This window comes from Crocodylus siamensis, chromosome 12, assembly GCF_052110815.1.
Source record: "Crocodylus siamensis isolate JL-2025a chromosome 12, ASM5211081v1, whole genome shotgun sequence".
Lineage (NCBI taxonomy): Eukaryota > Metazoa > Chordata > Crocodylia > Crocodylidae > Crocodylus > Crocodylus siamensis.
The window spans coordinates 18,723,527-18,745,446 of NC_143406.1; the positions used below are offsets into that span (position 1 = coordinate 18,723,527).

At 46.6% G+C, this 21,920-nt stretch overlaps 1 protein-coding gene across 1 annotated transcript in view; it reads left to right on the forward strand.

Annotated features, from left to right (window-relative positions):
* The window catches only part of CAMTA1 (calmodulin binding transcription activator 1), a 1,278,205-nt gene that overhangs the window by 1,097,848 nt on the left and 158,437 nt on the right, over nt 1–21,920 (forward strand). The window contains exon 6 of the mRNA XM_090023968.1: nt 17,981–18,134. Coding sequence (XP_089880094.1) covers nt 17,981–18,134 — 154 coding nt within the window. The remainder of the gene's footprint in view (nt 1–17,980; nt 18,135–21,920) is intronic.

A 21,920-nucleotide genomic window follows, 5' to 3' on the forward strand; every position in this document is an offset into this window, starting at 1 on the left:
TGTTGGAAAGTGCTTAGACATGCTCCCATCGGTGTCTGTGAGAGCAGGATGGTGCCCAGGAAGAAATCGGAGTGAGCTGAGCTAGAGAACAAAGACACGAATGAAATCAGTGTAAAGCGTATCTTCAGGGCTTGCCAAGTTCTGCCCACTGCTACTTATCTAGCCTGGCCTCAGCACGTTCCCATCCCCTCACTGCCAATTACGCAAGTATAAACATACTCATTTCTCTTCCTCCTAGTCCCCTGTCTTCACTCTTCTGCCACTGTCCCTCTTAGTGGGGTCATCCTTCCAGATATGGCTGGTGAAGCCTCTGTGCACTCCAGGCTCAAATGCCTCATGAAGGTCCACAGCTCATGCAGGACATGCATGGACTACAGTGGCTGAGAAAAGCCATGCTCCTGCCACAAGGCAGGGCAGTACTGAAGCAGTTGGCCAGTCCCTCTGCCTGCCTCAGTTGTTCTGTCTGACACTATGACTAGGTACAGGTAGTCAAAAAGCCCAAGGCTGAGTCGATTCAATCTTCACAGGTTAGTCTAAGCTGTGTAGATTGAACCAATAAGCGAGTGAACAGACATTCACTTTTAATAGCAGAAATGCAGCCACATGCCTGCAGTGGCCCAAGCCAGAACCCAGGAGGTGCTAGAACATGCGACCCTGCTCAGTTGGAGCAGACAGCTTAGGTCAGGGGTAGGCAATGTTTTTTGGCCAGAGTGCTGAAAAACCCACCATGCTTACCTTGTTTGGAGGGGAGGTGCAAAGCATCCTGGGATGCTGGGGGACTCTGAGTTAACCTGAATCTGGAGGGGATCTAGGACAGAAGTTGAATAAATCAATTTAACCTAAATCAGTTAAGTCTGATACTACATCTATCTGGGTTTATCTTAAAACAGTTTCAGCCATTTTGAAAGTGGTTTATATGCACTGAACTTCTGTTGGCTTCCAGGACCCAGTGGCTTATATGCACTGAACTTCTGTTATGACAGATTTGAGCAAGTTTCTGATCACTTATATCGGTTTATGTGTAATTTCTGGTCCTATGAATCTTGCATAGCAGGGAACACACAGTACCACTTTCTGTATTTGCCTAGTGCTCAATGTCTTACACATCCTACTTGAAACAAGTGATAATGATGTAGAATAGACAGAAATATCCAGAAGCACCATGCTGCTGCCCTCGGGGATGAGTATGCATGATTCGTGCTCCTGGATGGTGCAACTGCATATATCAGGGGTTGTCAACCAGGGGTACACATATTCCTGAGGATACTTTGGAAGTACCCAAGGAGTACATGGTAGCGGCATGGAGAAGCTGCTAGCACTTCCGGTTTTACTAGTTGACCAGCCACCAGGGGATTTCCCACTTCTTGTCCAGCTGCCAGGGGTACACCCACTATAAAAGGTTGAAAACTCCTGGCATGTATGATTGGAACGGGAGTGACATCTGCTGGCATTTGTCATCCCTGAAGGCTGCAATTACTTCTCTGCCTTGCCCTGGCAAGGAGTACTAGCTGCAGACTTTTTCTGTCATTCAGAGGCACATTGCCCCAGACATTGTCTTCAGCCTTGATCATTTGTGATATGGAAGCCAGCTGCTGGTGTGGCTCCAAAGCTTGACCTGATTGTCATTGCTGGGGACTAAAGCAAAGCTATGCTGCATGTGAGACACAGAGCCATGCAGAAATCTGGGATGAATCTCTCTCTTTCTTGTGGTCGTTGACATTGTTTGACATTGTGTGACAAGTGGAGGCCTCCCCTTACACAGAGCTTCCAGACTGTAATTCTTTGAGATAGGAAGTGCACACAGGGCTATTGTTACAAAGCAGAAGAAAGATTTCCATCCTATCTCTGCCAGGTTTGTGACACAAGCTTTGAAGAACTGTTGCTACCTATCATTTCTTCATTCCAGAATTAATTGTCCTCTTTGCTGGCTTGGCACTCTGTTTTATGTACTCTACCCTCCCTGTACGTTAGAGTCTGGGTGCAGGAGCAGCTTTGTGTGTTTCAGTGTTGCAACTGTGCATAAATAGTGCTAATATGAAAATTACAATCATAAAATGGGCTGGTGGAGCAAACAATGTCTGATTTACTCTGCTAATTTAACTTGCATGTAATAGGTAGCACTGGGAGACTTTGCTGCTTCTCCAGCACTCATGCTGGGAGGTCTGCCGTACCATTATGTGCTATTATTACTTTCTGGATAATGTATATATTTTCACTATCACACAGCCTTTCTCCTTCATTTTTCATGAGAACTGGCATTAGATTAATGACTAAGCCACAGAAGAAACGTAACGCTATGCCAGTCTGATTTATTGACCACTTAGTGTTGATGAAGCTGCAAACAAGAGTTAAACAGATATTGCAGCTGCATTTTTCTTTATCAAAACTAACAACTTTTTGTATTTTTAACCACTTCTTGCAATGTATAGGGGATGCACGTGGGTGCATGTGCACCCCCTGAGGTTGGCGGTGAACCCCCTGCAAAAAGCACCACCAACACTGCTGGCATGCTGGTGGCACCTGTGAGTGGTCACTGCTCGCCACCCCCAGCCCCCACCCCCAACATTGCCAGCAGTGTCTGTGGGTGGTCACCACTCACCACCCCCTTCTCACCACTGATGCTGCTGGTGGCATCTGTGGGTGGTCCCTGATTGCCACTGGTCACCATTAATGTTGCCAGTGGCGTCTGTGGGTGGTCACCAACCACCAGTCAGCACTTGCCATCCTTCCCCCCTCCCCCGCCCACCACCGACACTGCTGCAGCCACCTGCGGGAGCTCCTTGCTCACCACCACCACAGCACCACTGCTGCCACCACCACCGCCACCTGCGGGCAGTCACCATGCCCTCCCAGCCTCCAGGGCATGCAGTGTTCATGACTTCTTGTGTTGGCTTCCTGCTTACTTCAAAAAGCCAAGGCAGGGGCTTCCAGGACCCAGCATGCCAGGCAGACTGGTGACTTGCACATGGAAAGTAGCATTGGCTGTGACTTCAGTATGTGGCAGGCTGCACAGAACTGCTGGCACTCTGTGCATTGAGATTGTTTAATGTACTGCACCACATACAGATTTCTAGAGCCTTTTAAATTCAACACTGGTAGCTGGACGCTGGTTTAGCATAGCATTTCCCTGTCGTGCCACTGAGTGAGTGGCCTCTGCCCAGGCACTGAATCTTAGATCCCTTCAGGTGAACTGTTTCTTGATGTTTTGCAATTAGTGAACCTGTCAGAAATCCTCTCCTTCCTGTTGAAGGGAAGACAAGCTGGGGATGTCCTCCTTCCCCAGAAAAGCAGCACTTCACCTAGCTGAGAGAGAGGCTTCACATCTCTCTGGCACTGGGCTTGTTCACAGATGATGATTCTGGTCTTTGTCAGACTCCATCTTGTCACAGCCCTGCTTCCTTCAGTGAAAGTCAGGACATGGCAGTGGAAACCACAGAAATAAAAAAACAAGAGGAGAAAATACCTTGCTGGTGGGAAGTCATGTTTGAGAACTGATAGGATTTAATTTGAAGCTCACTTAATGGAAGTGAGTTACAAGGGAGGGAGTTTCCTCTGCCAATCACTCAGCACTTCAGGAAAGAGTGCTGGGGATGACTTGGACTTCAAAGCCTCTGATTACTCAACCGGAGATTCTGAAAAGGTTCTCCAGAAGGAAAAACCCCAGCCACATCTTTGAGGCTAAACACTGCAAATGACTGCAACTTGACATTTGGTTTTTGGTGGCAGCAATAAAGCTGTTCCTACTGCTGGGCATAATGCAGGTTACATTGTTGGGATCAGCTACTTCATTGTTCCACACTTCAGTTCTCCCTGGCAGTTGGTGGCCTGCCGATTTCCCCTTCTTTTTCATGCTTGAACTAAGGACTTTATGTTCTTGACTTCCTGCCTAACATGCTTGTAAGCGAAGCTGCAGTGACATAGCTAGGACAGCTGTGCGAAGCTTCCTCCTTCGATTTGGAGGAGATTCGGCCTGATTCGGCAGCCAAATCTGAATCGAATCGGGAGACCATTAATCTCTCCAAATCTAATCAGAACCCTCTGAATCAATTCAGAGCGATTCAGAGATTCATAGACTGTACAGGCGGGCACTAGGCATTGCCAGTGGGAGCAGCCAGACAAGCCCTGGCTTGAGCCAGCAGCCCTGGGAGAAGCTGTAGCTCATCCAGCTGCTCCCTGGCTACCCCCCTGCCAGGGTGAGGCAGGCAGTGCTGGCAGCTGTGGGGGCTGTGGAGTATAATTAGGGAGCTAGGGGGAATGATCCGGGAGCTGGGGAATTGAACTGGGAGCTGGGGGGAAGCCCCTGTTTGTTCCCCTAGCTCCTGCAGCTTCTCCTGGGGTTGCTGGTTCAAGCTGCAGCTTGTCCAGCTCCCCACCGCCGCCCTCACCAGGATGAGGTAGGCAGTGCTGGCAGCCCCAGGGGAATGAAGGGGGAGCTGGGAGATCGAACCAGGAACTGGAGAATCAAACCAGGAGCTGGGGGGAATGATCAGGTGTTGGGGGAACGAACAGGGGTTTTTCCCCAGTTCCTGGTTTGATCCCCCAGCTCCCCAGTCATTCACCCATGGCTTCTCCCTCCGGCTGCAGTGAGGCAGGCAGTGCTGGCAGCCCAAAGAGAAGCCACAGGGGCTGGGGAGAATGATTGAGGAGCTGGGGGAATCAAACTGGGAGCTGGGGAATTGAACTGAGAGCTGGGGGGAAGCCCCTGTTCAATTCCCCCGGCTCCCTGATCAGCCCCTGCAGCTTCTCCCAGGGCTGCCAGCACTGCCTGCCTCACCCCGGGTGGGAAGCTGGGGGAGCAGCTGGATGAGCTGCAGATTGAGCTGGCAGCAGCAGGGGCTGCAGGGAATGATTGGGAAGCTGGGGGAATGAACAGGGGCTTCCCCCCAGCTCCTGGTTTGATCCCTCAGCTCCCTGATCATTCCCCGCAGCCCCCACAGCCTCTCCCAGGGCTGCCAGTACTGCTTGCCTTTGCCCTGGTGAGGGAACAACCGGATGAGCCACAACTTCTCTTAGGGCTGCCAGCTCAAGCCGGGGCTCGTCCAGCTGCTCCTGCAGCTGCTCCCGCCAGCACTGCCTGCCTGTATAGTCTACAGCCAAATAAAATTTGGCACTAAATATCTTCAGATTCGGATGGGCCGAATTGAATCAGGACAGTGATTCAAATCACCGAGTGGAATTGCTGAATCCAAAGCAAATTTTTTCCACTTTGCACAGGCCTGATAGCTAGAGTCTCTCTTGCAGTCAACTTTTTGTTACTCCCTCTTCTTCCTTATCTACTGGTTGAAAGCCATTCTGCCCTGTGGCTTTAGTCTGGCTTTCTTCCTTAAGGTACTTGGAGGCTTCAGGTGAAGACTAAAAGCACTGCTGGGTTTTATTTGGTTGCTTGTTTTCCCCTCAAGCCTTGATTGTCTAAAGCAGAAGTTTTCAACCTTTTTTAATAAGTGTACCCCTGGCAGCTGGATGTGGGGTGGGTGTGGGGTGGCACAGCCAGATGCAAAGCAGAGACAGTGCGGGGTGGTGGGTGGTGGTGGCAACAGCAACTGCATGAGAGCTCTCCCCCTCTGTGTCCAGCCAGCTGGGTAGTGCCTGTGTGACCCACAGAGAGGAGCCACTGCCCTCGCCCCTCCCCAGCCCTGCTCCTGTGAGGTGACAGTACAGGGTGGTGGGTGGTGGCACTCCACCCATGCCACCTCATGTGTACAACCTGGGGCTTCCTAGGTACCCCTAGAGGTACACGTACCCCTGGCTGACAACCTCTGGTCTAAAGAATTAATTCTGATCTAGTGGGAAGCTGAGCTGGGAGAATCATTCCAGCTTGGAGCCTACGCAAGCATCACCAGGCATCATTTAGGAAGCAGGTGAATAATCCAGGCACAACGTGAACAAAGTGCTTTGGCTGCCTATACACATGCTCAGAGGGTGGGGGGGCAGGGGGACGATACTTTAATTAGAGCAGTTCCCAGAAAACGTCTCTAATTAAAAGGGTTTACTGTCCTGTGGATTAAGCACACCCATTCATCTCCCCTCCCCCCTGCATTTCATTCGATGAGGTTTAGTTAAAATGCCCCAGGGCCATTTTGAAACATGAGGAGCTTAATACACGTGATGATGAGGCGATGCTGGAATGTTCTAATTAGAAGCCAGAGCAGACTTGATTAATCTAATCTAATTAGAAGGCCAATGGGCACTCTATAGGCAGCCTTTGTTTCCACCTAAAATTGGTCCACGCTAAGCAGATGCTAGGTGGGTCACGTCACCTGCCATTGGCCTATGACTCTCCCCCACCTCCTGCTCCTTAGGGTATACACACAGAGAAACACCCACTGCAGTTGTAATGCTTTGTTATTCAAAGCGATTTTATTTTCTCAAATCCTCTTATAATTATGAAAATTTAAATCATGCTAAATTACTGCATTCTTCAGCTCTCTTGCAAATACCGTTCATGATGCAGCCTGTGTTATCCTGCCATTCTTGCTGACATGCAGTGTCAACTAGGATCAGGATTTGTAGTGGGGCAGGTGTGAGCCACCCCTGAGGCATCGCCACACAGTTCTGACAGGGTCTCTGCCGTGCCCCTGAGAGGGACGATGCTGCTGGTAGTGAGCTGCAAAACTGGTACACTCCTTTCCATACTGAAGAAAGCAAAAATCTTGTGGCCTTTTATAAATGTATATAGACAGTTTAGTTTGGAAAGTGGCTGGTTCTCTGTTTTTACCCCTTTGAAAGAAATAAGTGTTAGGGAGTGAAGTGTAAATAAACTTGCCTAATGGTTAGGCCACTGAGGGAAGGCAGGGGCCAGGAGCTGAGTCCAAATTCAGGAGCCAAGTTACCAGGCCTGGAGGGAAATCCAGGGGCAGAGTCCAGTACACAGGATAGGGTCAGGACCCAGAAAACCATGGCTGAGGGGCAAGCCAAAGGGCAAAGTCTGAGCAATTCATCAAGCCGCGTGTCAGGATCCAGAAAAATCAACACCAGGTTACCAAGTCTGAAGGGTGGTCTACAAGGCAAAGTCCAAACACTTAATCAAGCCAGGGATCAGGAATCAGGAAAAAAACAGAGAGAGACGGAAACAAGACTGAGTGGTAAATAGAACCAAGGAGGTGATACTTCCCCTCTATGCAGCATTGGTCAGAGCACAGTTGGAGTACTGCATCCAGTTTTGGGCACCATACTTCCAGAAGGATGTTGATAGACTCGAGAGGGTCCAGAGGAGAGCCACTCGTATGGTCAGGTGCTTACAGGACAAGCCCTATGAGGAGAGACTGAGGGACCTGGACCTCTTCAGCCTTCACAAGAGAAGGCTGAGAGGTGATCTTGTTGTTGCCTACAAATTCATTAGGGGGATGCAGCAAGGGATCAGAGATACTCTCTTCACCAGGGCGCCTCTTGGCACAATGGTCACAAACTGACAGAGAGCAGATTTAGGCTAGATATCAGGAAAAACTTCTTCGTGGTAAGGGTGGCCAAAACTTGGAATGGGCTTCCAAGGGAGGTGGTGCTCTCCCCTACCCTGGAAGTCTTTAAGAGAAGGCTGGATAGATATCTGGCTGGAGTCATCTGACCCCAGCACTCTGTCCTGCCTAGGTAGGGGGTTGGACTCAATGATCTGTTGAGGTCCCTTCTGACCCTAGCATCTATGGATCTATGAACGTATAAATCTATGAGACTTCTTGCCTGATCACACACAGACAGGGGGAAGTAACAGAGTTACACTGGTGTAAACTCAGAGCTGCCAAGAGCAGAACTGCCAAGAACATGTTCATGTGCACATGTTGGTGATTAATCTTCAGTGGCAGCACAAATTAAATTCCTCGCACATTAGCAAAAAGAGATGTCCCCCCAGGACACATTTGCATCTACTGTTTGCCTTGTCCAGTGGCACTCATCTCCCAGCCCATTTGTCACCTGGTCTAAATGGCAGGTTAGTCTAGTTATGTTGTTGTGGTGGTCATGAACCTATCAGAGGTGTTACCACTATCACATACAGTTGACAAAGCAGATCTTAATAGGTAATAAATGCCTAGGAAAAACCAGTAAAACTTTTCACTGATAAGAAAATGCATAAAGTTGCCATCAAGTGGTTTATGATATAAATTCCCCAAATGTTCATAATAACTGTAAATCCTGGAGTCAGCAGCTGGTTGGAATTAGAATACTACTCAGGGCATCATAAGTTGAGTCAATGATTCATTGGTAAACAGACCCTCTTTGCTGTCCCTCTCCAGGGAAGAGCTCTGATGAGAGAACTTAGCTGAATCATGGGGTTTAATTTTGACCCCAGAAATTCTGGTGCATGTTTGCATCCTATCTAAGCTTGGTCAGCAGTTCCAGGGCTCCCCTAAGGTATTTCTGCCTTAGGCTGACATGTCATTCTGGAAATGGCTCTGGCAGGCCCCTTATTCTGACTTACCCACCTCTTGTCTTTTGCACACTTCCTGAGAGTTATTGACCCTGGTATGCTGCACACCGCAGTGGTGTCTCTAGGGGATGTCCTTACCACATCTTCCCTGCACCCTGATGGACCCCTCTCACTTTGTGGTGTGTCTGACTTTTTCCTGGTGCTTGATGCTTTTCCTGGTGCTTGACGTTGCTGGGGCAAATTTCACAGAGAAACAACTGTGTGTTGTGCAAAACTAATTGTGCATGACTCACTCCTGGCCATATCACCCAACATATATGAATCCTGAGCCTTGCACCTGGCATGGTACATAAGGGTGTCATGCCTAGTGGGTGGAGCCAGGAGTGGGTACTGGCAGAGTTGCATGGATGAACCATGGGTTGGGAGCAACCGAAGGCCACCTGAGTTCCAAACCGAGGAGCAGAGACCAAAGCCCAGAGTCTGAAACAGAACTAGAGGACTAATCAGGGATCTGAGGTCAGGGAGGACGCCAAGGTTAAACTGAAGTTGAAACACCGAGCTGGAAGGTTAACCAAGAATCAGAGGTCAGGGAGCAAACCAAGGTGAAACTGAAGTATCTGGGAGACCTGGTGAGGCAGCTCTTAGAACTAGAATGTCAACCTTGAGGGTCACACTTTGTTTCAGAGGAACAGGGTTGGGAGAAAAGGTGGTGGTGTTGCCATGTATGTCAAAAACATATACACTTGGTCCAACGCATAATGCATCTGGGTGAAGATAAAAGGTGAAAGATGCAACATTGATATAATTCTTGGAAGTTATTATAGACCACCAAATCAGGAAGAAGAAGTGGATGAGGCACTCTTCAAGGAAGTGACAAATCTATCCAAAAGCTATGGGATGGTACTGATGGGAGATTTCAATTTTCTGGACATCTGCTGGAAGAACAGTGCAGCCAACATAAAATGTTGAGCTGGTTCCTAACTTGTGTGGAGGACAACTTTCTGTTCCAAAATGTGAAGGATACAACCAGGGAATAATCTATCTTGGATCTTGCCCTGACCAATAGAGACAAACTGGTGGAGGATGTGAAGGCAATAAACAACTTGGAAAGTAGCGATCACAAGATGAGAGAATTCCAGATCCTGAGCTGGGGAAAGCATGAGATTGGCAGAACTGGGATGCTAGATTAAAAAAAAATGAAGTTCATCCAAGCCAAGGAGTTAATAGGCATGGTGCCATGGGAAGATACGGTGAAGGGTAAAGGCACTTAGGAGGGCTCAGAGCTTCTAAAAGGCACAGTATTAGAGATCGAATAAGAAACTGTTCCAACATGATGGAAGCACAGGAAGAATAGCAGGAGACCAATGTGGCTGCACAAAGAACTTCTAGGATGCTTCAAATACAAAAGCATACAGGCAATGGGAAAATGGGCAAGTCACCAAGGAAGCATATGAGGATGTATGCTTCCTTGTATGAACCAGCAAGGACAAAATCAGGAAGGCAAAGATAAAGAATGAGCTGCACCTGGTGACTGAGGTTAAAGACAACAAGTATGTCTATAAGTGTGTTGGCTGGAAAAAAAAGACCAAGGAAACTGTGGTTCCTCTGTTAACTAGCCAGAGGAAGCTACTCAACAGCTACTTTACCCCAGTCTTCAGAGAAAAAATATGCTACAGCCAGACACCCAATAAAGATTATGTAGATAAGGAAGGGGACAATCTGAGGGATGAGATAACAAAATAGACAGAGAGCTTTTGATGGGTTGAATGAATTCTAGTCAGCAAGGCCTGATGAAATTCCTCCCAGGGTACAGAAGGAACTGCCAGAGGAGACACAGGAGCCTTTGGCAATGATACTCATGAAGTCATGGGAAATGGGAGAGGCACCAAAGGACTGGAAAAGGGCCAACATAGTGTTTCTCATTAAAAAGGCAAGAAGGAGGACTTGGGAACCACGGGCTGATTAGTCTCACCTCAGTACCTGGGAAGTTACTAGAGCATATCCTGAGGAAGGCCATTTGCAACTATCTGGAGATGAAAAGGCTGATTACAGGCACCCAATATGGATTTACTAAGAAATCATGTCAAACAAACTTGATCTCTTTGTTTGATAAAGTAACAACTTGGGTGGATGAAAGTACCGTTGTGGATATGATGCACATGGACTTCAGCAAGGCTTTTGACAAAATCCCAAATGCCTAGGGAATTACTTGTATCGGAGTTTTGGGGAAACCATGAAAAATGGTGGTTTCTGGAATCACTGCAAAAAATGGTGATTCCCACAATTTTGTGTGGAATCACCCCCCCACAAAAATAAAAGCTTAATACAAAGAAAGCATGGCAATCCCTGCAGCCATAGAGCACATGGTTTGAGAGGGCTACTGAGATGCTGAGCTAGTGACAGACTCAGTGAAGGCACCAGTCAGGAAAACAGAAGGGGTTTGGGTGCCATCTTTTAAGAAGCAAGATGCAGTGCTGCAGTCTGAAGATAATGAATGAAAAGAAATCCAAGAAAGCCTAATACATTTTAGTTCAGGATTTTGTAAGGCAGTTCCTTGTAGGAACTTTACATGCAGATGATGATTAAATTGTTTTGTTCATCATGGAACATGACTCTGGATATGTCCAGGAAAAACAGCATTGTTCGGTATTTAAAGACCAAATTACATATAAAACAAAAGGCTGCTGGAGAGGCTGAAGGTCAGAGCAAGAAACAAGCAACTATGTCCTCAATCTTTAAAAGAACCACTGAAAGCAGTTGGGTAAGAAGAGAGGCTACATTCATGCTAGCAGAGGCATTCCCCGCCATTCCCCGCCACCAACATTCCTCTGGAAAAAATTCATAACCCCAAATTAAGGGACTACATGAACAAACACATGCCAAATGCTGGCAGTTTCCCATGTGCGAACAAGCTTTGTCAATATTATCTACCAGGAGTAATTGCTTCGCATGTTCAGTCCACAAAATCTGCATTGGCAGAATATTAATCAATCTCAATGGTAGCAGATGAAGCAACAGATGCCCACGATAACTATGTTCTGCACATTTTATTTGTATCTGGGAACTGGACAGACTGAAATTTGCCTGTTTTTCAAACAGAGCCAGTTCACCATGCTTCTGCCAATTTTTCTACTGTGGCACAAGCTGTAGTGAAGGTTGTTGTAAACTACAGCTTAGAATTTAACAAGATTTCAACATTTCTGTCTGATAATGTAACGTATGTGTGCAAAGCTTTTTCTGATGTGCTCCATGAAATGATGCCCAATGCAATTCATGTCACATATTCATGAGCATACATACTTTCTTTAGCAAGTGGTGTCTGGTGCACACATTTTCTTGATGTAGATAGCCTGGTTTTCTCTTTTAAAAAAGCATTCAAACATCATCCAGGCCATAATCTTCAATACAGGGAATCTGTCACCAATCAAAGCAGGGATCTACATGAAACCATGTCACTTCCACCTGAACCTGTGCTTACAAGATGGAATTTGTGGTTTAATACAGTTCATTACCATGCAAAGAATATGAACTAGGAAGACACGGTTCTTTGGGTAAATCCAATATCTTTTATTAAACCAACTCAGTAAAAGATATCGGATTTACCCAAAGAACCTTGTCTGTCTATGTCCTTAGATCAACATGGCTACAACCTACATCCCTGAAGTACTACTAGCAGTTTTGCACGTGAGGAGCTTGAAATCACACCCAGCAGACAGTGCATGCTTAAACTGCGTGATCTCTTAAGGCAGGGCGACATAGAAGATCAAGGCTGAAAATGTGATCTGGTTCATGGAGCTTCTACTGTGGTGTGAAGTTGGCAGGCTTTGATCCACCAAGCACAGAACAAGCTGACGGATTCGATAAGTTAGGTTAAAGATACAGCATCACAACAACTGTCAGCGTGAAAACCAGCAGAGACAAGAACTATTCCAGGCAATAGCTGCACAGTTGAATCAGTCACTACCACTGCAGTTTAAACAACTGTCTGCCTCCTTTTTAATGCTGTTTGCATTTTTTTACCCCAGTCAGGTGCCTTTTCTGAGTTTTGACCCTCGGCTACTGAAATCAATCCCTGAATGGACGAGGCATGACAAGAGCATGAAAAGCAATGTGCTGCTTCCATGAACTTTGTTAAAGAGTCCCAGATGCCTTTGACTGTGACTGTGTTTTGGGAGTCCGCTTCTGATTGGTTTTCACATCTCTACAATTTAGCAAAATGCTGCCTTACCTTTCCAACCAATACAGTGGATGCAGAATGTGCAATCTCAGTGTATGGACAAGTGTTCACACCATGAAGACAGAGAATGTCAGCTGCAACTGCCAGTGGATGCTGCATTTAACATCTTAACATGAATTGTTTCTATCAAAGTTAGCATTACTAAACATTTTGTAGAATGCTAATAATAAATTATGATGATATTATGTACAATTCATATTGTGTATACAACTTGCTTGCCTGTCCACCCCTCTCCTAACTAGCTCAAGGCCTTTGGTGCACAAGCTTAAGTGCACAAGCTGACCTCACCTGCTGCAGCACCCACAAGCACTCCATCCTGTATTCACTGTTTGGTTTCATTTCCAGACTAAAATGAAAATAAAAAATGTTGGAAATGTACATGAAACAAATTCTGGGGAAAAGAATCCATTTGGTTTTGGCTGACAAGATTTACTTTAACAAAGTCAATCTGCTTCCTTTTGATTCTACATTTAATTTTGGTTGCAACTTTTAAATTATGTTATCATTACAAACAAAATCCCTCAAAATGAAAAGTAATTTCAAAATAAAAAATCAAAACGCAACATCTACCATCACTGGAACTTAGGTGCTGTTTTTCTTCCACAATAAATTCCTAGCAAGCTTTATGAATTACTCTAATATCATCAGTCTCAATCTTATTGGACAGGAAGTGCCATCATTTGCTGTCTCTGCAATATGCCAAGAAATTAATTTGGGCTTGTTTCAAGTGTCTGTACTAGAACTGGTGCAAATATAATAACGATAGGAAAGAGGGGTTAAGAACAAGAAAGCAAAACCAGAGAAGACTCAGAAATCAAGATTAAGCTAACCATGTGGTTAGACAGCGATGACAGGAGAAATTTATCTGAGACGTGTAGGCAGTTAATGGCATGGGAGGAAACCATATGAGGTACTCACAGATTTCTTATCTATTACTAAGGTTGAAAGCAAGCATCTTAAATTACACAAACATACTTTAAAACTGGAATGACGTTTTCAGCATTTTAAATTTTGTAATACAGCAGATTCTGGGACAGTGAGCTTTTGTGGCTGATAGCTGGCCAGCTGGAAGTCTGATCAGGCTGGATGGAGATCTCTTTATTGAAATAAATGATGAGTAATAGAGAGAGGTTTCTATTTCTGACTGATAAGCCTTCATGTACCTGTGCAAGCATGGAGCTGAATTTGTTGTACTAAAATATAGCACCGGATCTAAACAAAGACCTCCTTCCCAGAATGCCCTGAGTGGTCTCAACACTTTTAAAGCAGGGTTATTTTCAGTTTCTGGATGACAGTGTTCTGTTTAGAATAGTGATATGCAGAAATACATTTTTCTACCCAACAGAATAATTTTGAATACCCATAACAAGGTATGCACTACTGTTCATTAGTTTAGTGATTGTAGCTTCATATGCATCTGTTCTATAACTAGGTTGCATTAAAGAACTAAGAATTCTCGGCTGGGCCAGTTGTAAGAAATAGTTTCCTAGACAGACTTTCTCTCATCATCTTTGCCAGATAAATCCTAATGGCAATTCAGCAGTGGATTACTGAGGACTTGCCTATTTGGGAAGCAGGAGGGCGGTTTCAAAATTAGATTTTAGAGACAAACCCATTTGTCTTTCACTTCTTATGCATATTTTATTTGCCATGTGTGCTAACTGAAGAGCTAACATTTATGTTTAATAACATAAGAAGTGCTGCACTGGGTCAGACCATTGGTTCTATCCCAGTATCCTAGGCTAATACAGGCACAGAGGGGAAGAGCATTAATGCAAGGTGTTTTCAGACTTCTCTGTCCCCTCCCCCTCTTCCCGTACAGCTTCTAGTATTCAGAGACCTAGGAGGCACATCTACATATGTGATAGTAAGGCAGCTGAATAAACTCTGGCACAGTTTGCACTGGAGTTTATTGCTCCTGGAAGCAGCATCTTCATGTGCGCCTGGAACCACAGCACACTGAGCCAGCTGGTAGAGGGCTCGAGGGGTCAGCCTGCCAGCCCAGGGCTGCTCCCCCCCAGCTCAATGTGCTGTGGAGGGGCTTGATTGGGGCATGAGGATGTTAGTGTGGAGCTAGCCTCTAGGCAGCCCCCACACTATAGCACTGTAGCCTGGTCCCCATCTACATGAGTGTTGCAGGTGAGTGAAGTACTCCGCTTACTTATATCTGACAGTACTATCTTGTGGAGGAGTTAGTTTACTAATAGCACTGCTTGCATAGACTATGACATTTTACTGTGGAGCTAATTAGTCAATTATGCAGTATATGTCTCTTGTGTAGATGTGCCCAGGGAGTTCTACATCGGAAGTTTCAGCTCTACCACCGCATTCGTTACTCAAAGGTGGACCTGTCCTACATGTATTTGTCTTATCCTCTTTTTGATTTTGGTGAAATTATTGACTTGTTGTGTCAATGAGTTCCTCAAGTTAATTATAGGCCATTTTAAATGCAGGTTCCCTTTTTCCCTCTAGTCCTGTTATTTCCTCTTGCTGTGATACACAGCACTGGGGTAATCTCCACAGTAGGAGGAGAAATACAGGTCTTGTCGAAACCCAAGATCCCATGTCTCTTGCCTTTGGCAGAGTGTCTATGTTCTCTATCTCAGATTTCCCTGAGTATCAAAGTTGCTTGGGGAAAAGCTCCCCAAGCATAGTGGCCTTTATAACTTCATCACGTAAATAACTTAGGTGAAATTAGCTAATGAAGTCCGTTTGGGGATATAGCTAGTCATTTTTAGCACCAGAATCTTTTCTGAATCATCCATGAGAGTAGTAATATCTTAAAGCTTTCCTTGATCACCTCTCTGTGACTGAGTAACTCCATCTGCTCATACTGGAACTAGCATAACTGTCTGGTTTGTTTGCCAGACACCCTGAGTGAGCTGTGCTGCTGGACTGCAAACCCAGACCAGTCCAAAATAAATCAGCAAATACAAACATCAGACTTTGCATTGTTCTTAATGTTGGGCTTTAATCCACATTAATACTGATGGGTAAAATAGGTTTTTAATTCCTGCAAACTGGAAGTCCTATAGATATAGCTCTATTTTTCACATGGCTGATATGGGATTGTAGTCATAACTGGGAAGGGACCTAACCCTATTGCAATGTGGAAAGGTATCAGATGTGATGTTTTAATGTAAATTTCTGTGGCTTCTACATCACTGAAGACAGAGAGAACATACACCAGGAAGCGCAAGTCCTTAGGTCTTCATTGCACAAGTCCTGGGGAAAGACTGCAGTGCTGAATACTTTAACGAAAAAGACCTTCCAGGTGGGGATGAAATGCTATCAGATCCTAAAAGCCGATTGAGTGTTCAGCATGAGTTGTTGGGGGGTTTTTTAATTCATTAGTTTCAGAGCAGTATTAGTTTTGAACCATGTAAATAATGTATGTTATAACAAGACTAGGGTGAAGCCACAAAGCACTGAGGATGCTCTTTGCCTTCAGAAGTTTTCAGTATCATGCTGTAGTAGTTTGCTGACAAGTTTGCATTGAGCTTTCCTTTCGTCTCCCTACAGCACCAGAATGAGCATGACTGTGTTTTGTGATAGGCTTCCAGAGCTAATCCCAGAGTCTGGATGCAGGCAAAATTGCTACTGAAAACCCTCCACTTTTAATCACTTCCCATTAATTTTATTAAAATAGAATCTCTACTCATTTCTTCCTGACTTGAATGAGCGCTCTTTCTGTAGACAGCCAGGATAGGACCTAGCTCCCCGGGTTCTAAGGAGAGCCTTGGTAGGGAAGGAAGCTTGCTGGCAGAAATTCATTGTTGTGTTTTTCAGTGCTGGAAGGATACTGGCACTGTGTGCAGGGGCACCATGCCCCCTGGTTCCCAGCATGGCCCTTCTTAGGCTTGTGGAAGTAAGAACGTTCCCATTTTGGGATGGTTTCCCATCTCCTCTTTGTGGTGTGTGGTACTGCCAGCAGCCTATCCTCATTCCCTCCCCCAGCACACATCTATGCTCGGGGAGCGCAAGCAGCTCTCATTAGAGCTGGGTTCTGTCCTGGAGTGCTGGAGGAGAGGAAGGTGCTCCCCGCACTCCTAGTCCATGCAGGGCAGCCATCAATCAGCTCTCTGATGCCGTTGGGGCTGGAGGGGGCGGTTTTCTGGCCCTAGCCTGGAGGCTCTTTCCACCAAAGAGAGACAAATTTCCTCACCATTTAAGGCACTGCTAAGGCAGGTTCACCAGGAAATCATCTGTGCATTGTTTGCTGTTTTGTTCTTGTTAGGAAAGGACTCCCAAGATTAGCACAACCTTTGCAGACAAGTGGCAGCTTGTGCTGCTCCTCCCCCTTGGAGCTGGGCTCTGAATGCATAAATGAAACATTAAGAGCTTTAATTACACCATTATCTTATTTATTTTTATAAATAATTCCAAAGCAGTCATTAAAGTTTGTGAACTTACGAGTAAATGACTTTAGGGAAAGAAATCAAGTTTTCAATCTTGTTATTATCTATTGTACAGTCTCCCTGGGATGCTGTGGGAAAACTAGCTGGGTTGTTTGTGGTGATGGTGGTGTTGTTAAGATGATTCATCTACACACACTGTAGTAAACTTTCTGTTAAGCTCCTAGTTGAAAAGTCTGTCAGTGGGACAGCACTGCAGTGCGTCAAAGTAGGGCTGTATTTCCTTTCTTTCTCTGGATTCCCAGGGAAGTGCACTGGGAAAATGGAATGGAGCATTAAAACCCACAGGAGTGGGTACCCTGCCATGGTTCAAAAAGCCCTGAAGCTCTGCAAAGTGGCTGTATTCTGATTCCAGGTTTCTGCAGCTTCATGTTTTCATCACAAGGCTGCAAGTTTCTTCAAAAGGCAAGAAATTACAGGCTTGTCTGTAAAGGAGCTATGCTCAGGTGCACTGTCTAATATTATCAGTTTCCTTGATATTCCCCTCCCTTTTTTGGCACTTATTGAAAGTTTGGCTGCTATTGATGTTTTTAGTTACATTCAGAATGCTGTTACGTAGACCAAAACTGATGAATGCAACTGTTTTATGTGCCTCTTACACCAAAGCAAATTCTGTGGCAGTTGTGTCTGGTGTTTGGAGAAGTCTTTGCAATTATTAATACTGGAGTGGCTTGAAAAGGATTTGTACCAGCAGACAAAGAGAATAGGGAGACTGCAAGCGACAGGGACTCAGAAGGGAGGCTGCTGTGTGCGCAGAATTCTATCTTATGGCTTGTCTTTGCAGTTTCTGTTGTAGAATGACTGTGCTCTCAGGAAATTCCTGAATGAAATGGGAACTGCTCATGGTTTTTTCTGTGACTGAATTTTGGACAAGACAATAGAGTTAAACTAGAGCTGTTTCACTCTTGGAGGGGAGACAGGCAAAGTGACCCCATGTATATGTAACGCTTGTGCTTGTTCTTCCTGTAGAACCCTGACATCGTACTGGTGCACTACCTGAATGTACCTGCCATCGAGGACTGTGGAAAACCGTGTGGCCCAATCCTGTGTTCAATAAACACAGACAAGAAGGAGTGGGCAAAATGGACAAAAGAGGAACTCATTGGACAGCTCAAACCGATGTGTGAGTACTTAGCAATTTCCAGCCATCCTGAGCAGAAGGGAGCTGGGCTGCTGCAGGTTCCTGTGCAACCCCTAGAAGCAGTGGAAGCAGAGACAGGGTGTGTTTGGTCTGGGCACACCTACACAGCAAACATGCTGTGCACCTGATGGGACAGAGGACAGGTGCAGCTCATTTTATGTTCAGCTACCCTGAGGCCTGGCCCAACCCTCTTGTTTGCAGGGACAGTTGGTACCACAAGTTTGGGACCCAAAGAATGATTGGCAGACACTCCAAGTACATGTCCTGACCTTCAGCAGACTTTATCTGCAGGTTCTCTGAGAACTCATCAACATAGCATGCGAGGGCCAGCCAGACCCTCCCAAAAGCCCCTGTTCCATATACTGTCTTTGTACATTTGGCTATAAAATGCACTTGGTACTTTGCTTCTGTGCTGTCATGTTAGGGCACCTGGTCAATGCCCCTGAACCTTTGTAGGACACCCAACTTTCAGGTATCACTCCCTAAGCACTACTTGGACATGTTTAATAAAACTAAGGTGGGTTGCTTTGCATGCAAATGACTTTTATGGAATTGAGCTTAAATTTTATCAGCAAGGTACTACACACAGAAGCATTTTTCTGTATAGCAGCAAAGTGCTATTAAAACAAAAGAAACCCCCACCCAAGTCTTCTGTTCTGAACACTGACAAAGTTAGATGTCTTGGCAATGTGATGGTATTGACTGCAGCACAGTGACACCAGTAATAAAGTCATACTGTGACCTCTTGCTTGCCTCCATCAGTCAATCTGGTCTGGAACTAACTTTATCCTTGCAAAACCCATTCTTGAATTCTTCAATTTCTCCCTCCTTCTTACTAGAAATGACTGCTTGGGGGTGAGTATTAGTACTAGTAGGGGTGCACCAACAGAGATTTTTGGAGCCAATACTGATAGCCTACTTTTAAGGAGGCATATTGGCTGATACTGATCTGATTTCTAATACAGCATTGAGAGCTGCAAAGCTGGTAAGTCTGTTGTGGTGGGAGGGGAGAGGAGAGAGGAGAGGGAAGGAGAGTGTGGGGGCAGATCAAGAACCTCATGGTGAGGGAGGGAGTGGGGCTGGGTCAAGTGCTACCCAGCCGGGACAGGCTGGGGTGTGGATAGAGCTGTGGCTCGTCTGAGAGGTGCAGGGAGAGGGGAGCTGGCTCCCACTGACTGTGCTCAGGGCGGGCAGCGGTGCTGGGAGCGGGGCAGAGAGGGGCAGGGCTGCAGACACCTCAAAAATTCACCTGTAGTCCCCCCCAACCCTCCCCCAACTCTGCCTCAGGAACAGCTCAGCCCAGCCCCCTCAGTCGGAAAGAGCCCGCAATGGCATCCTGCCCCACAATGCAGATCCGGGGGCACATGCCCCGCTACTCCCCAGGCCTTCTCAGGGTACGCACAGTGGTGGGAGCCAGCCCCTCCTCCCCCCGTGTCCCCCAGATCAGCTGCGGCTCCATCCTGTACCCTCCCTGCCCTGGCAAGGCAGCACCTGCCCCAGCCCCCACTCCCTCATGCACTGCTGGGGCCTTGATCTGCCCCTTGCACGCCCCTTCCCTCCCCCTTCCCCGTCCACCACAACAGACTTACCAGCTGCGTGGCTCTCCAAGCTGCCAGTCTGTGTTCCTTGTCGCCTACGTGCTGCGCTGTGGCTGTGCATGTGCACAGGCGTTTTATTGGCCACATCATCAGCCACATCAGGCCAATTTCTGGTACAGTCAATTTTCTTTATACTGGTGCTGATCTGATATCGGACCTATGTATCAGTGCACCTCTAGTAACTAGTTCAGGCCTCTGAAGTCTAGGGACAGGTCACTTGGTTGGTTTGCTTAGTTGGTTTGCAGAGTCAATATTGGGAGTACTGGGAATATTGGCTTGCAGACGGACAGCTTCTTGGTGCCCTCAGCATCCCTGGGATTTCTCTGAAGTGGTTGCACTTGAAAGGGAAGTGGCATAAAGCAGTCTGACATGTTTTTAACAAGGACAATGGCAGTTTGGTGGTAAGAGATGTTTTCTGGCATTGAGATGGGCCAGCTCCTCAAAATGGGCTCATATATTTTCTAATTTATCACCCTAACAAGTGAGGATCACATTAGTTTTAGTTTCACTGCCAGTTTACTGCTGTCCATACTGTTACTGGCTGAAGCGAGGGAGCAGTCCAGCCAAGTGCACTTGGAGCTCTGAGTGCTTCACATGGGCCTGTGGGGTGTCGGGGTGGCTGATGTGGCGTGAGTACTGGGAGCACTTGTCCAGGAGTTCTTATTGAACTAAAACTTGCCAGAAGTTCTGTGGTGAAGCTAAAGCCAGGCCTTTGTCACTGTGGTCTGCTCATGTAGCCATTTGTTTGCCATGTGTTTGTGCATGAGTGCTGAGTGGGCAATGACGGCACGGAGTTGGGGCCTGAGGCAGAGCTGTGATCCACTGCCTTCATACCCCTGTGACGGCCACCAGTTCTGTGGAGAGAGTCATGCAGGAGTGGATCACAGCTCTGTCCCGGCTCCAGCCTGAGCCCTGGCCCCACACTCTCAGCGCCTGAAGATCCCAGGGTCTTGCCAGCCCCATCTCATTCCCAGATGCCACTCCAATCCAGCCACCCAGCCAAGCACCCTACCCACTCAGGTCCCACCCTCCTGTGGTGAGTGTAGGGCGGACAGGCCGGGGTGCCTGGGTAGCAGGGCTGGGTCCAGTGCCAGAAGGAGCCTCTTCTGTAGGGGTTACTGGGAAATGGAGTCTGGCTGCTGTGCTGCCCCAGCCCCACTGCATGCCAAGGGTGGCAGGACTGGCTGCACACACCATGGCCCAGGCTACCTCTCACACCTGGGCCAGGCAGGACAAAGGGGCCCACTGTAGGCTGGACAAAATCCCTCAGTGGGATGTATTCAGCCCACAGGCCATATTTCGCCCACAACTATTTATACAGCTGGCATGGTACACCCTTGTGACATGCAATCTAACCTTCCCCAGGTTGCCCAGGCTGCACTGTTCATTACAGGCACTGCTTACATACATTCTGAGACTTCCTAGTATGGAAAGATGCAATCTGCAGGAGTCCCAGGTACTGTTGTATGGCACTGCCTCTTTTCAGACATTTACACTGTCAAGTGGTGTGAGATGCCTAACCCAAAATATAAGCCTGCTCCACTGTGCGCTGAAGCAGCCATCACATGGGAAGATTACAACTTATGCTGGTCCCAGGGGTCCCAATATGCATAGAAGTGACTTTCCAAAAACAAGGAGAAATTTTTCATAATGTGAAACTGTAAGAACAAGAGGATGAGCTCAGCAGCTATGTTACTGATTATCTGACTCAGCAGTGCCCAGATTGGCAATTGGTGCCCATCAGATAGCTGCTGCTGATTCAGGCATATTCCTCCCTCTTATGTATTTTTATCTGTCTTCCCCCTGTAGCACTTGCTCCCTTTTTTCTCCTTTTGTCTCACCATTTGATCAGAGATGGTGGAAAGCCCAATCACACTAAACAGAATGCCACATTACCCCAAGGACTGATTAAATTACATGGGAATTCAACATGTGGTTGACAACTGGCGAGAACCTTGATATTTAACAGGAGGGGGGAAGCATCAGCCATCAAATCTGCAATACATCAGAAAATAATTTGAAAACTGCAACAAACTAGCCATAACTCTAATAACACGTGGTTCTTTTATGTCTGAAGGGAAGAGTGAAATTCTGCACAATTATTCAGTGTGTATGCATGCACACATCTCTGTTTATGGATGCACGCCCTGGGAACACAACCTAATATAAA